An 11,476-nucleotide genomic window follows, 5' to 3' on the forward strand; every position below is an offset into this window, starting at 1 on the left:
CCCCCCCCCCCCCCCCGCCCCACCCTTCGCGCGCCCTCCAGAGCCGCCATCGAATCTGTTGCTAACTTGCAGCGCTCTGGGGGTTCTCCAAGATACAGGCTCAAGAGAGAGCCTTCGTCAAGGAAAGTTCGGGCTACCTCTGTAGGAGAATTTGCTTTCATTTTTCACCGCGGGCGAACCTGGCCAGGCGGGTTTCCGAAGCACCAGCAGAGCTGGGGGCTGCCAGGCAGCGAGAGGCTCCTCAACCTGGGGGCGCCGCTTGTCCAGCCTCCCTCGGAGGCCGGACTAGCAGCCGCCCAGGCACTAGGAGCCACCTCGAGTCCCGCGTTGGGCCGAGGTGTCGGCGTATACGCGAGCCGGGAGCCGTTTCCTGCAGGATGCCTGCGAGCTGGATTTATTCGGATAAATGCAGCGCAAACGACAGCCAGAGAAATCCCGTCGATTCTAAAAATGACAAGGTTGAATTTATTAGACTGAGATTCATGTGTAAGTGCAGGGAGATGAAAGTTATACAAACAGCTCCACGTCCAGTGTGAACACCACTGATCGCTTCCAGCTTCCAGGGCATGTAATTAACACATCTGAATATTTAGATATAGAGAGAAATATAAAAATACTCTTAAATTCTCCGTGTGTGGACATATATTTCATTTGAAAAAAATTATAGAACAAGTGTCCTTTTACAGCCCCTGCTTGGGTGTCATCAGGGCTGGAGATAGAACTTATGTCCAAATAACCACCCAGAGAATATTTTCTATAACCAGAGTGAGTCCCGCATCGCTGAGGGTTACGGTATCTACAGATCTTTAAATATCTGCAGCGTGGCGGAGGTGAAATAAATATATTTAAGAAAAGCAGGCGCGAAGATAACCGAGCCACTGTGTCCAAACAATATTTCTGGGCATGGAAATAAATTTCCTACAAGGTCGGCAGTGGAGAGTGCAGACAAATGGAGAGGCTTTCGGAAACCCTGTGTGGGGGCCACCGGTCCTGGACCCCATGCACCATGCAAGTTGAAGTGGGCTCTATTGGATGTCCGTGGCCTCCCCGCGTGACTGCTGCGAGAAGCTCGGCCCTGACGCCCAATACTGCAGCGCCCTGGGGGTCCTCCGAGATACAGGCGCAAAGAGCCTTCGCGGAGCACTGAACTGACATACCAGGTGGCAGGCCTGAGCTGCCCCGGGCAGCCCTTTCCTCGGAGACACTTCAGCTACCCCTCAATCCTGGCTCCACCTGGCTCTGGCAGTGGCTGTTTGGGTCTATAGATGTGGAGGAAGAGCGCAGAAAAGGGCGGGTCCGGCTCGATTCCGAGGCATCCCAAAGCAGGAAGCGGAGGCCACGGGGAAGAAGGCCACGATTTTTGCGCCTTCTAGAAGTCAGGCCCCACCCATACTCTTGGGGCACTAACTTGAGGCCACAGAGGCAGTTATCTGGGTGTATTTACTTATATCAGGCACACACACACACACAGTCACTACTGAGGCCCAGATGCCCCCGTGAGTCTTATCTACATATTTGAAAAGCCCGGGCAACGCCAACAGCGAGGTCGGCAACGCTGCAGCTGTGAAATTCCAAGGCCAAATACTAATTCCAGAATAGGGCAATTGTCCACCAGTCTCTCTCCCTCTTTTTCCTCTTCACCCCTCCAAACCCACCCAACCCTTAAACAGGAGCAGAGCTTCTCAGAGGCCTGCTCGGAAAGAGATTAGAGAGGACTTTGCCATGAGTTTCTAGGAACTGCACACTCCTGGGGCAACCCTGCCGCGGGAGAAATAACCAGGGCCTTGAGAACGTCCTACTCCAGGCAGTGTGACTGCGCACGAAGGGTTTATACGGCACACCGAGAAGAGGGAGCCAGAATGGGAAATACTCCCTGGCAAGTAAGAAAAGGGAAAAGGAAATGAAGGAAAGAGATGCGGGAGCCCAGAAAGACGCGGGAGAGGAAACAAAAAGGAGAAGGGAGACAGAAAAAAGAAATGACTGCCAGGAGAGACGCGCCGAGGAGAGCGCAGCCCGTGGCGAGACCCCGGGACAAGGCCGGGCCGCGGCTCCTGCACGCCAGGCTTCTCCCCTGCCCCGAGCAGCGGCGAGGGCCACATGGGACTGTCCCCTACTGGCCCCGCGAATCTGGGCCTTGCTCCCAGTCCGGTGGGGCAGACCTGGGTGCAAAGGCCTCCGCGCGCGCTTTCTCTTCCTGCTCCCGGGGACCGGGAGGCGGGGCAGGACAGGGGTGGGGAGGCCCCCGGGGGCGCGCGCCAGTCCGGGACTGTTTGGGTGCTCTGGGCCAGGCTTTCCAGCTCGCCGGGCCTGACCTGTCAGGCGGATTATCTTCGAGGGAGATTAATAGGGGAGGCGGGCTGCAATAATAATCGTTTTGTTTGATGTGACAACTCTGATAGGCGTTGATTTACTTACAAACTGATAGGCTTTTAATTGAGCGCCTCCGCCGAGCCCGAGATGAAAGGGAAGCGGCGGTGAAAGGCGGCCCGCCTGCCCTCCGGCCTCAATACTGATTAGCCATCTCGACAGTGAATAGTTCAAGGCATTTTCAAACTTTTTTCCTCAGCTCTCTCCCCTTCCTTCTCCTCCTCCCACCCGCTCCTCCAATGTCTGCCTTGCCCACTCCTTTTTTAGAGAAAACAAATCATTTCCACTGTGTGCAAATAAAATCCGCAGGACATCCACGCCAACCGCTGCTGGGGATTGAAGGCTTTAGGCCGGGCGCAGAGTAATTAATGGTCCCCACCTCCGGACCCGCGCGGCCTTCGGGGGTTTGGCCTCCTGCGCGAGGTGCGCAGGCTCGGACGCTGGCGCCTCCCAAAAGCCCCGGGCGTGCAGGCCCCCAGGCGCCCCCAAGCGCTCGGACCCTTGGAGTGGAGTTTTGAGAAAAGCGAACGCACGCTGACCACTGCCCGCATGCACGCAGCACAGCGCAGCCCTACGAGCGTGTGCGGCCACACCGGGGAACGCGGGAGCCACTCCCCGCTCACCCCCAGGCTTCAGGTGCTGAGGCTGCCTCCCCTGAGCCGCCGGCGTAATAAGATGCTGGAATTAGAGGAGAGGGGGAAGAGCTGAGTCTAGAGGCTGGGGAGGGACGCCCTTGGCTGTGTCACCCCCAGCCCTGCCGCAGCCCCCAGAATTTCAGTGCCCGGGCCTCGCGGGGAGGCCGCGGCTATAGCGGCCCAAAGCTGGGCTCGCGGCGTTGGGAGCACTACCATTGGTTGGGTGGACACCTAGACGGCCGCGGACTCAGTGACCAGGCACACATGGGCACACCCGAAGGATAAGAGCGGCTTCACAGACGCGCTGCCCCGCAGAGACAGCGTAGGACTGTCCCGCCCTCCGAAACGCGCACCTGGGACTCGCTCCCCGGAGACCAGACAATCTGTACAGCGTGGGGCCTCGCCACCCGCTCGCCGACTGACCTTCCTCAGATGTTGCACGGACACTACAAACCCCCTTGAATGCAGGTGTGCTCTTACACACTCACACTGACAAACACCAGCCCCAAACACACACCGCCTCGTTCCCCTCTTCTCTCCAAATGAGCTTCAGTCAAGTTACCATCTCATGAAGTTTACTAAGCCAAAGAATCAAGGGATAAAATCCAAACGCAGAAAAAGAATGCCTAGGAGCAAATTCTAAAACTCACCCTAGAAAGTTCTCGGAACCCTTGCGGAGTGGGAGACAGAGAAAGAATCGGGGGAGGGGAGTGAGGTGGGGCAGGGGAGTGAGATGGGCCGAGAGGAGAGGGCGAGCACGCCGAGGGCACGTTCTAGACCCGACCCCTGCGCGTACCCAGCTCAGCCCCAGGTGCGCGCCGGTCGAAACCGCGTCTCCAGGCTCGGTCCCCGCCCCCCGCGCGGGCACAGACTGGCTACCGACTCCCAGAGCTCCCAGCCCCACCATTTATCAAAAGGACTTGACAACAAAAGAAGAGCCGGGGCGGAAAAGCGGAGGAGGGGAGATTCAAAGTCTTCCAAGTCGTTCCGAGGAAGGGGGTGTGTCCTCCTCACCCACCCACCCCCCTCTTAATTTCTGCGAGTTTCTGGAGGAGACCCTCGAACCCGCTCCGGACGCTATCAGAGTCCCGATAACTCACGCAGCGCCACAGGCATGCATACACACTGGGCACCCAGGTCCAGGTACCCGGTGGCACGCACAGCGCCTCCCCTTTTCTTCCCAAACAACCCGAGTGACGGTGCAAATCGAGGGGAACGCGGCAGTCCCGCTCCGCTTCCCTGGAAGAATCCGCGTTCCCACAGGCAGCCGCCCCCTCCCTCTCTCCCTCCTTCCCTCGACTCTCCCAGCGCAGGTCGTTCCGACTCGGCGTTCCAATAAATTCTCGAGAGCAGCCCCAAGTGACCCTGGCTCCCCAGCCTGCGAGGATGGCGGCAGGTGGGAGAAGGTCGGGGAGGGGGCATGAGTGGGCCTGAGTCGTTTCTCCCCCATACACCCATAGCCAGGCCTCTTCCTCGCAGCCTCTCAGCCCTGGTTACGACCCGAGGGGGTCAAAGAATTGAGGCGAGGTTTACCCCACCATTGACCTCCAGGATTCGAGGTTCCTTGGTGGTGTGGCTCTTAGAAGTCTCCGAGTTTGGGGTTAGGGAACTACGGAGGGTGGCAGCCTGACCTCCGCAAGCTACACGCCCCCCGGGGACTAGCGGCGGCGGGGTGCGGTGGCGGGAATCTCCCGTGTTAGACGTTGCCGCCGCTGGTCTCGGGTACCCGGAGCCGCGTCCGAACTCCGCGACCCCAACAGACCGAAGCCCCCAGAGGTGGAAGGGCGACTCTCCGACAACGAGAGGGCAGGCGCGCACTCCAGGCCTGCGCACCCCTGTCGGCGCCCTGGGCGCACCTGCGCACTTTACTCTCACTATTCATTTTCCTGACACCGTGCGCCTCTCTCCCCTCTTTCATTCTTTTCTTAGAGCCCCATCCCACCCCACCCCCATCCCAAGAGGCCGCTCCTCCTTTCCCCTCCTCCAGTTCCCTCTCGATCTCTTCCTTCCTCTCCGTCTCTCTCTCCCTCTCTCTTTTTCCCTTCAAGTCGCACCCGCCTTGTAATCAGCAACAAAAGCTGACATAAATCACGGGAGGATTGACAAGAGCTGACAAATAACTGATTGATTGCGGTCGAGGAACATTGACAATTGATGGAGGGGTGGAGATGCCCAAAGAACGGGGGGAGGGAGGAAAAGAGGGTGGAAGAGGAGAGTAAGAATGGGGGGTTGGGGGAGAGACTGAGTGTGAAACAGAGGAAACATGTGATCCCCGCTGCTGCCCCAATCTACGCGTCCCCGTGCGTCACGTGGCCGGGAAGGGCGGAGAGCCCAGCGCGCATCGCGGTGTTGAGCCGCCGCCGCTGCGACTGCCCATCTAGCTTCTGGTTTCTCCGCCGCGGAATCTGAGGAAATCAGAGCGGGCGGGCGGGCTTCTTCCAGCTCCGGCTCCCCACCTTGCCTTCTTACCCTGGTGGCCGCGCTGCGCCGCGCGGGATCTCGATTACTGCGAAGGAGAAAACACTGGGTGTGCGGGTTCCCTTAGCCCCTGGAGTTGACAGTCCGGCCGGTGTCCACACTCCCACTGGTGCTCCTTCTGGACACCCCCGCAGTCTGTTCCTCACGCGCACCCCCCTCCAAAAGAAGGTTTCAGTTTATTTTCGAGCTGGGGAAAGGAAGAACGACGAGGAGGAAAAAAGAGGGAGGCGGCGGATGGCAAACGTAGAATAAATGTCCAGCTCGTCCTCGGAGCGAAATCGAGGGAGGAGACACACGGCGGGCGGGGGGGGGGCGGCGAAGAGGGAGCTGCCCATTAAAACCAGCTCTGAGAGTCCTGGCGGCGGCGGCGGCGGCGGCGCGGGACGCGTCACATCCCCTTGACCCTCCAATCACCTCGGGCTCCCATTTGATTGGAAGGCGGCAAAGGCTTTAATCTCCCCCTCGGTGCAGCTGCTTTTGAAGTGAGTTTCCTCGCCAGAGCCCCGGCTGGACACGCAGCGGCTCACATCGCAGAGCGCAGCGTCGGCGCGGGGCCGTGAGAGCGCAGCGCAGGGGAGCAGCCCGAGGCGGACACCGCGAGCCGCCCGGCACTCCAGCAGTCCAGCCGGCTCCTCCAGCCCGGCCACGGCTCCGCTGCGGGCCACCCAGGATTACTCGCGTCTGGCTCCAGGCGCCGAGAAGGCGCGCTGGGCGCCCGTGGCCGCCGCGCCAGCTCCTCCTCCTCCCGCTGCTCCTGCTCCCCGGGCGAGCGCGCAGCCCCGAGCCCGCCCCGCGCCTCCCGGAGCCCTCCCCCCCGCTGCTCCCATGCGCGCGGGTGGGTCATGAGCACAGCGCCCTCGCTTTCTGCCCTAAGAAGCAGTAAGCACAGCGGCGGCGGCGGCGGCGGCGGCGGCGGCGGAGGAGGCGGCGGTGCGGACCTTGCCTGGACCAGCGCGCTCTCTGGAAATAGCTCCGGCCCCTGCCCAGGCTCGTCCCCGGCCGGCAGCACCAAGCCTTTTGTGCACGCCGTGCCTCCCTCTGACCCCCTGCGCCAGGCCAACCGCCTGCCAATCAAGGTGCTGAAGATGCTGACGGCACGAACTGGCCACATTTTGCACCCCGAGTACCTGCAGCCCCTGCCTTCCACGCCCGTCAGCCCCATCGAGGTAAGGACCCTCTCTGGATTGCACTGGGACCACTACCCTGGTTGCCACCCTAGGGCTTTCTTTTTCTCGGCATGTGGGCGGGGTGGGGAGTCGGAGTGATTCAGCTCCCGAATGGGGGAAGAGGCTACTGCTTCCGTACCTCAAAACTAGGGCGGAAAAGGGGGAGGAAGTGGAATTGGGCGTGAATGCTAGGAAGCAAGGCTACAAATACTTGTTTCTGCTTTTGATATGAAAGCCCCCTACCCCGACCCAGGCCCCTTCACTCGGCACCGAAGGCAGGCGGAGGTCTGAAATACGGTTCCAAAGTCGCCGTCCTCCGGATCCCCAGAAGCCAGTGTGTGGACAGGCGCCAGCCGCCCAAGCCCTTACTCTGAAGAATTAAGGAGTGTTTGTGGGGAGGGGGTACAGTTCTGGGTCTAGGAACCGAGCACTAAAACGTTTTGCTTCTTAAAAATCTAGTTAGCGCTCAGAGAGGTCAGGAAAGATGCTGCTGGGGGTGGTGGTTGGGCGGGGGGAGCAATCTGCTGCCTTTCCCAAGGGCGAGAATGTTTGTTTGTGAGTGGGTGTTGAAGACGGGGTGCCGCCTAGAATTGTGCCTCGGGGCTGGGAGGATCTTCGTGGGCTGTTGCGGAGAAGCATTTGAACCCCAGAAGCCAGGATTCTAAAGGGTTTCCACTTCTTTCTCTGTGTGACCCCCCCATCGTCTGACCCCGCAGCTCGATGCCAAGAAGAGCCCGCTGGCGCTGTTGGCGCAAACATGTTCGCAGATCGGGAAGCCCGACCCCTCGCCCTCCTCCAAACTCTCCTCGGTTGCCTCCAACGGGGGCAGCGCGGGCGGTGCCGGCGGCGGCGCTGCGGGCGACAAGGACACCAAATCGGGCCCCCTCAAGCTGAGCGACATCGGTGTGGAGGACAAGTCGAGTTTCAAGCCGTACTCCAAACCCGGCTCGGATAAGAAGGAGCCGGGAGGCGGCGGTGGAGGCGGTGGCGGTGGCGGGGGCGGCGGCGGGGGTGTTTCGGCAGAGAAGTCGGGATTCCGGGTACCGAGCGCCACCTGCCAGCCATTCACGCCCAGGACAGGCAGCCCGAGCTCTAGCGCCTCGGCCTGCTCACCGGGAGGTATGCTGCCCTCGGCCGGGGGTGCCCCGGAGGGCAAGGACGACAAGAAAGACACCGACGTGGGCGGCGGCGGCAAGGGCACCGGGGGCGCTTCGGCCGAAGGGGGACCCACGGGGCTGGCACACGGCCGGATTAGCTGCGGCGGCGGGATTAATGTGGACGTGAACCAGCATCCGGATGGGGGCCCGGGGGGCAAGGCTTTGGGCTCAGACTGCGGTGGTTCATCGGGCTCCAGCTCCGGCTCCGGCCCCAGCGCGCCCACCTCCTCCTCAGTGCTGGGCTCTGGGCTGGTGGCTCCCGTGTCACCCTACAAGCCGGGCCAGACAGTGTTCCCTCTGCCTCCCGCAGGCATGACCTACCCAGGCAGCCTGGCCGGGGCCTACGCCGGCTACCCGCCCCAATTCTTGCCACACGGCGTGGCACTCGACCCCACCAAGCCAGGCAGCCTAGTGGGGGCGCAGCTGGCGGCGGCCGCGGCCGGGTCTCTGGGCTGCAGTAAGCCGGCCGGCTCCAGCCCCTTGGCCGGAGCGTCTCCGCCGTCCGTGATGACAGCCAGTTTGTGCCGGGACCCGTACTGCCTCAGCTACCACTGCGCTAGCCACCTGGCAGGGGCGGCGGCCGCCAGCGCTTCGTGCGCACATGATCCGGCCGCTGCGGCCGCGGCGCTGAAGTCCGGATACCCCCTGGTGTACCCCACGCACCCGCTGCACGGTGTGCACTCCTCGCTAACGGCCGCCGCGGCTGCTGGCGCCACACCGCCCTCCCTGGCCGGCCACCCCCTCTACCCCTACGGCTTTATGCTCCCTAATGACCCGCTCCCCCACATCTGCAACTGGGTGTCGGCCAACGGGCCGTGCGACAAGCGCTTTGCCACGTCAGAAGAGCTGCTGAGCCACTTGCGGACCCATACGGCATTCCCCGGGACAGACAAACTGCTGTCGGGCTACCCCAGCTCGTCGTCTCTGGCCAGCGCCGCCGCGGCCGCCATGGCTTGCCACATGCACATCCCCACCTCGGGCGCACCGGGCAGCCCTGGGACGCTGGCGCTGCGCAGCCCCCACCACGCGCTGGGACTCAGCAGCCGCTACCACCCCTACTCCAAGAGCCCGCTTCCCACGCCCGGCGCCCCTGTGCCGGTGCCCGCCGCCACCGGACCCTACTACTCCCCCTACGCCCTCTACGGACAGAGACTGACCACCGCCTCGGCGCTGGGGTATCAGTGAGGGCGGCCGGGAGGGCGAGCGAGGGAGAGGAAGGAGCTGGGGGAGGGGAGGAGCCCAGGGAAGGGCGGGATCACGGCCCAGGCTGCTGACACCCGCGCGTGGGGAGGACTCGGGCCACGAAAGGAAATAAATATATGCCGTATCTACCCGACAGCAGCGACCGAGACCCGGTGGGACACTCCCCTTCTCCCCACTCTCACCTCCCCACCCAAACTTTATAAAAGTTGAAAAAATATCGTTTGACTTTTATAGAAAAGAAGGAAAAAATAATTGAGAAAGTGTTCATCTGAGAACTGCATCGGTGGACACTGGTATTTATTTATGTTAGCTCCAAGCGGACCCGTGGTTCAAAAGTGCATTATTTAGTTTGAGCTCTGTAGGTAAAAAGGAGGAGGGAAAAAATTTAAAACTTGAGGGTAAAAATGTGGAAAACAAACCCTCCCATCCCTTGTAGATTATAAATAAAAGCAAAACCGCCACAGAACTAGAGGTCTTCTCTTTAATGTTACTTTAAAATTGCTATGATTGTATTGTACGTTATTTAATGTCTGATTGAAACAAATTTACATGCATGTTTGTTACAAAAAATGAAAAAGTCACAATTTGTCTGCTCTGATTTAAAATTGCAATTATTTTTAAGGTGTATACCATCGAAGAGAATGGGTATTTTTTTGTATGTATTCTGGAAGAAAACAACAAAAAAAAGGAAAAAAATTCTATTCCAAAACCTCATTTGCCTTATTTTGTTCTTTAAAAGGAACACTTAACTATTTTTAATTTTTAAGTCCACCCGCTGAGAAGGGGACAAGGTTTACGTCATGTACTAAAATAATAGACAATGTATCGCTTTAAAGATTAAAATTCCGTATATTTGATGTATTAAAGGGTTTTACTTCTTCTTATCTTTTTTATTTTTTGGTTAAAGAGAGCATGGCAGTTTCGGCCGCAGTGGGTTCCAGGGCCTCACTGCTACTCCTTCCCGGGACCGTGGCCGAATTTCCGATCGCTTTGTTGTGATTTTCTGGGAGGCAAAGGCGTCGGAAGGGGCGACCAGCCATTAAGTTGGCCTTGGGGAACATATTTTTAGAGGATATCTCGCTATTTGGAAAGATAGTGTCCTCTGCTATCTATCATTTTGTTTTTATTTCAATCTTCTCGTGGCATCTGGCTTTTAAAAGTGAAAGGGGTGTGTGACGGGGAACAGGATTTTTGTTAAATTTCCCTCCTGAGCTTTTTGGGCGTTTGGGTTTCGTTTTGTGCAGAGTGGAGCAGGCTGGGACTCGCGGCTGGGCCTGGGCCGAGGCCTCGGGGACGAGGAGCTGCGCGCTGTCCCTGCGTTGGCTTCCAAGCCTCCCCTGCCCACGGCAGGCAAGCCGAATACACTGGGAGGCGGAGGGGCGCTAGGGAAACCTGTGTCCCGGGCTGGGGAGAGAACGCCGGGACCCTTTGGTCCCTCGGGGAGAGTGTGCCCTCTTTTCTTCTTCTGGCTGCCCACGGCCTTCTAAACGCTTCCCCTCCCCTAACCCTCGCCCCCACCCCTACCCGCCGGCTCCTTCCTCCAGAGTCGGGACCCGGGGCAGGCCGGCGCCACAGCTGCTTTTCCCCGTCCGGGTGGCTCTGCGGCAGGCGCTCTATTCCAGTCCGTGCCGCAGGAGAGCGCGCCCGGCCAGGGACCCGGCAAGCCCCTACAAGTGCGGCCCCAAGAGCGTCCCGGCGCCCAGGCCCGGCATCTCTGGGACTACCAGGTGGGCACCTAAGGCTCCGCTCTGCAGAACCGCGGCCGGAGTCTGAGTCCGGGCGCAGCTCCCAGTGGCGCGGGCCACTCTCTTCTCCCCAACTTGGGTCGCAGGACAGAGCTGCCCAAAGCGCCGAAGGAAGCACGCAGAAAAGAGTCCCAGTCCGTTTTGCGGGGAGGGGGCCTGAGACCCAGCGCCCCCTCCCAGACGCTACAAGCCTGGACGCTAGCCCTGGTCCTCCGGCTGATTGGGAGTTCTGAGCCCAGAGCTCCCTTTCCGGGGATTCCGGGACCGTGGAGTCGCGGCTGTGAGAGCGCACCCCAAACTCCCCGCTCCCTGGGGTCAGGCCCTTCTGGGTTCTCTGAGACTCGGGATCCCCTCGGCGCTCAGGTACCCCCGTTGCCTCTGGGGACTCATGGCCGCGCAGAGTCGGCCTTTGGCCTCTCGCCTGCGTCCGACAGCCTGCGGCCTCTGCCGCCATTTGCACCGGGGTTGTGACTTTGAGATTTTCCACCCTCCTCCTAGGGCCAGCCTCACGGCTGCAGGGCCTTTACCCGGGTTGCACGCAAAGCCACCCCCAGCGACCTCCCGGATGCTGCGGGGAGCGCACGTGCTGCCGCCTGGAACTGACTTGGTGGGGACTCTGGCACCGCTGCCGTCTCTGCATGTCCGGACCTGCAGATGTCCGGACGTCGCGAGACCCTGGGAAACGGAGCTGGCGCTGAGGAGGACCCCTGGCCCGCAGCGTCCTC

General features: G+C 60.4%; 1 protein-coding gene across 1 annotated transcript; it reads left to right on the forward strand.

Annotated features, from left to right (window-relative positions):
- Positions 1-5,170: 5,170 nt before the first annotated feature.
- Positions 5,171-9,886, forward strand: ZNF503 (zinc finger protein 503). The gene is made up of 2 exons (XM_017871898.1): positions 5,171-6,646; positions 7,363-9,886. Exons 1-2 carry the CDS (start codon positions 6,323-6,325, stop codon positions 8,986-8,988), a joined length of 1,950 nt encoding a protein of 649 aa, XP_017727387.1. The 5' UTR covers positions 5,171-6,322; the 3' UTR covers positions 8,989-9,886.
- The last annotated feature ends 1,590 nt before the right edge of the window (positions 9,887-11,476 follow it).

The sequence above is a fragment of the Rhinopithecus bieti genome, unplaced genomic scaffold (genome assembly GCF_001698545.2).
Source record: "Rhinopithecus bieti isolate Rb0 unplaced genomic scaffold, ASM169854v2 scaffold_6022, whole genome shotgun sequence".
Lineage (NCBI taxonomy): Eukaryota > Metazoa > Chordata > Mammalia > Primates > Cercopithecidae > Rhinopithecus > Rhinopithecus bieti.

Excerpts from the sequence above, each read along its gene's own strand:
- ZNF503 (XM_017871898.1), top strand. The coding sequence starts at position 6,323 with ATGAGCACAGCGCCCTCGCTTTCTGCCCTAAGAAGCAGTAAGCACAGC. Across the intron at positions 6,647-7,362 it reads CGCCCGTCAGCCCCATCGAG|CTCGATGCCAAGAAGAGCCC; the intron begins GTAAGGACCCTC and ends CTGACCCCGCAG.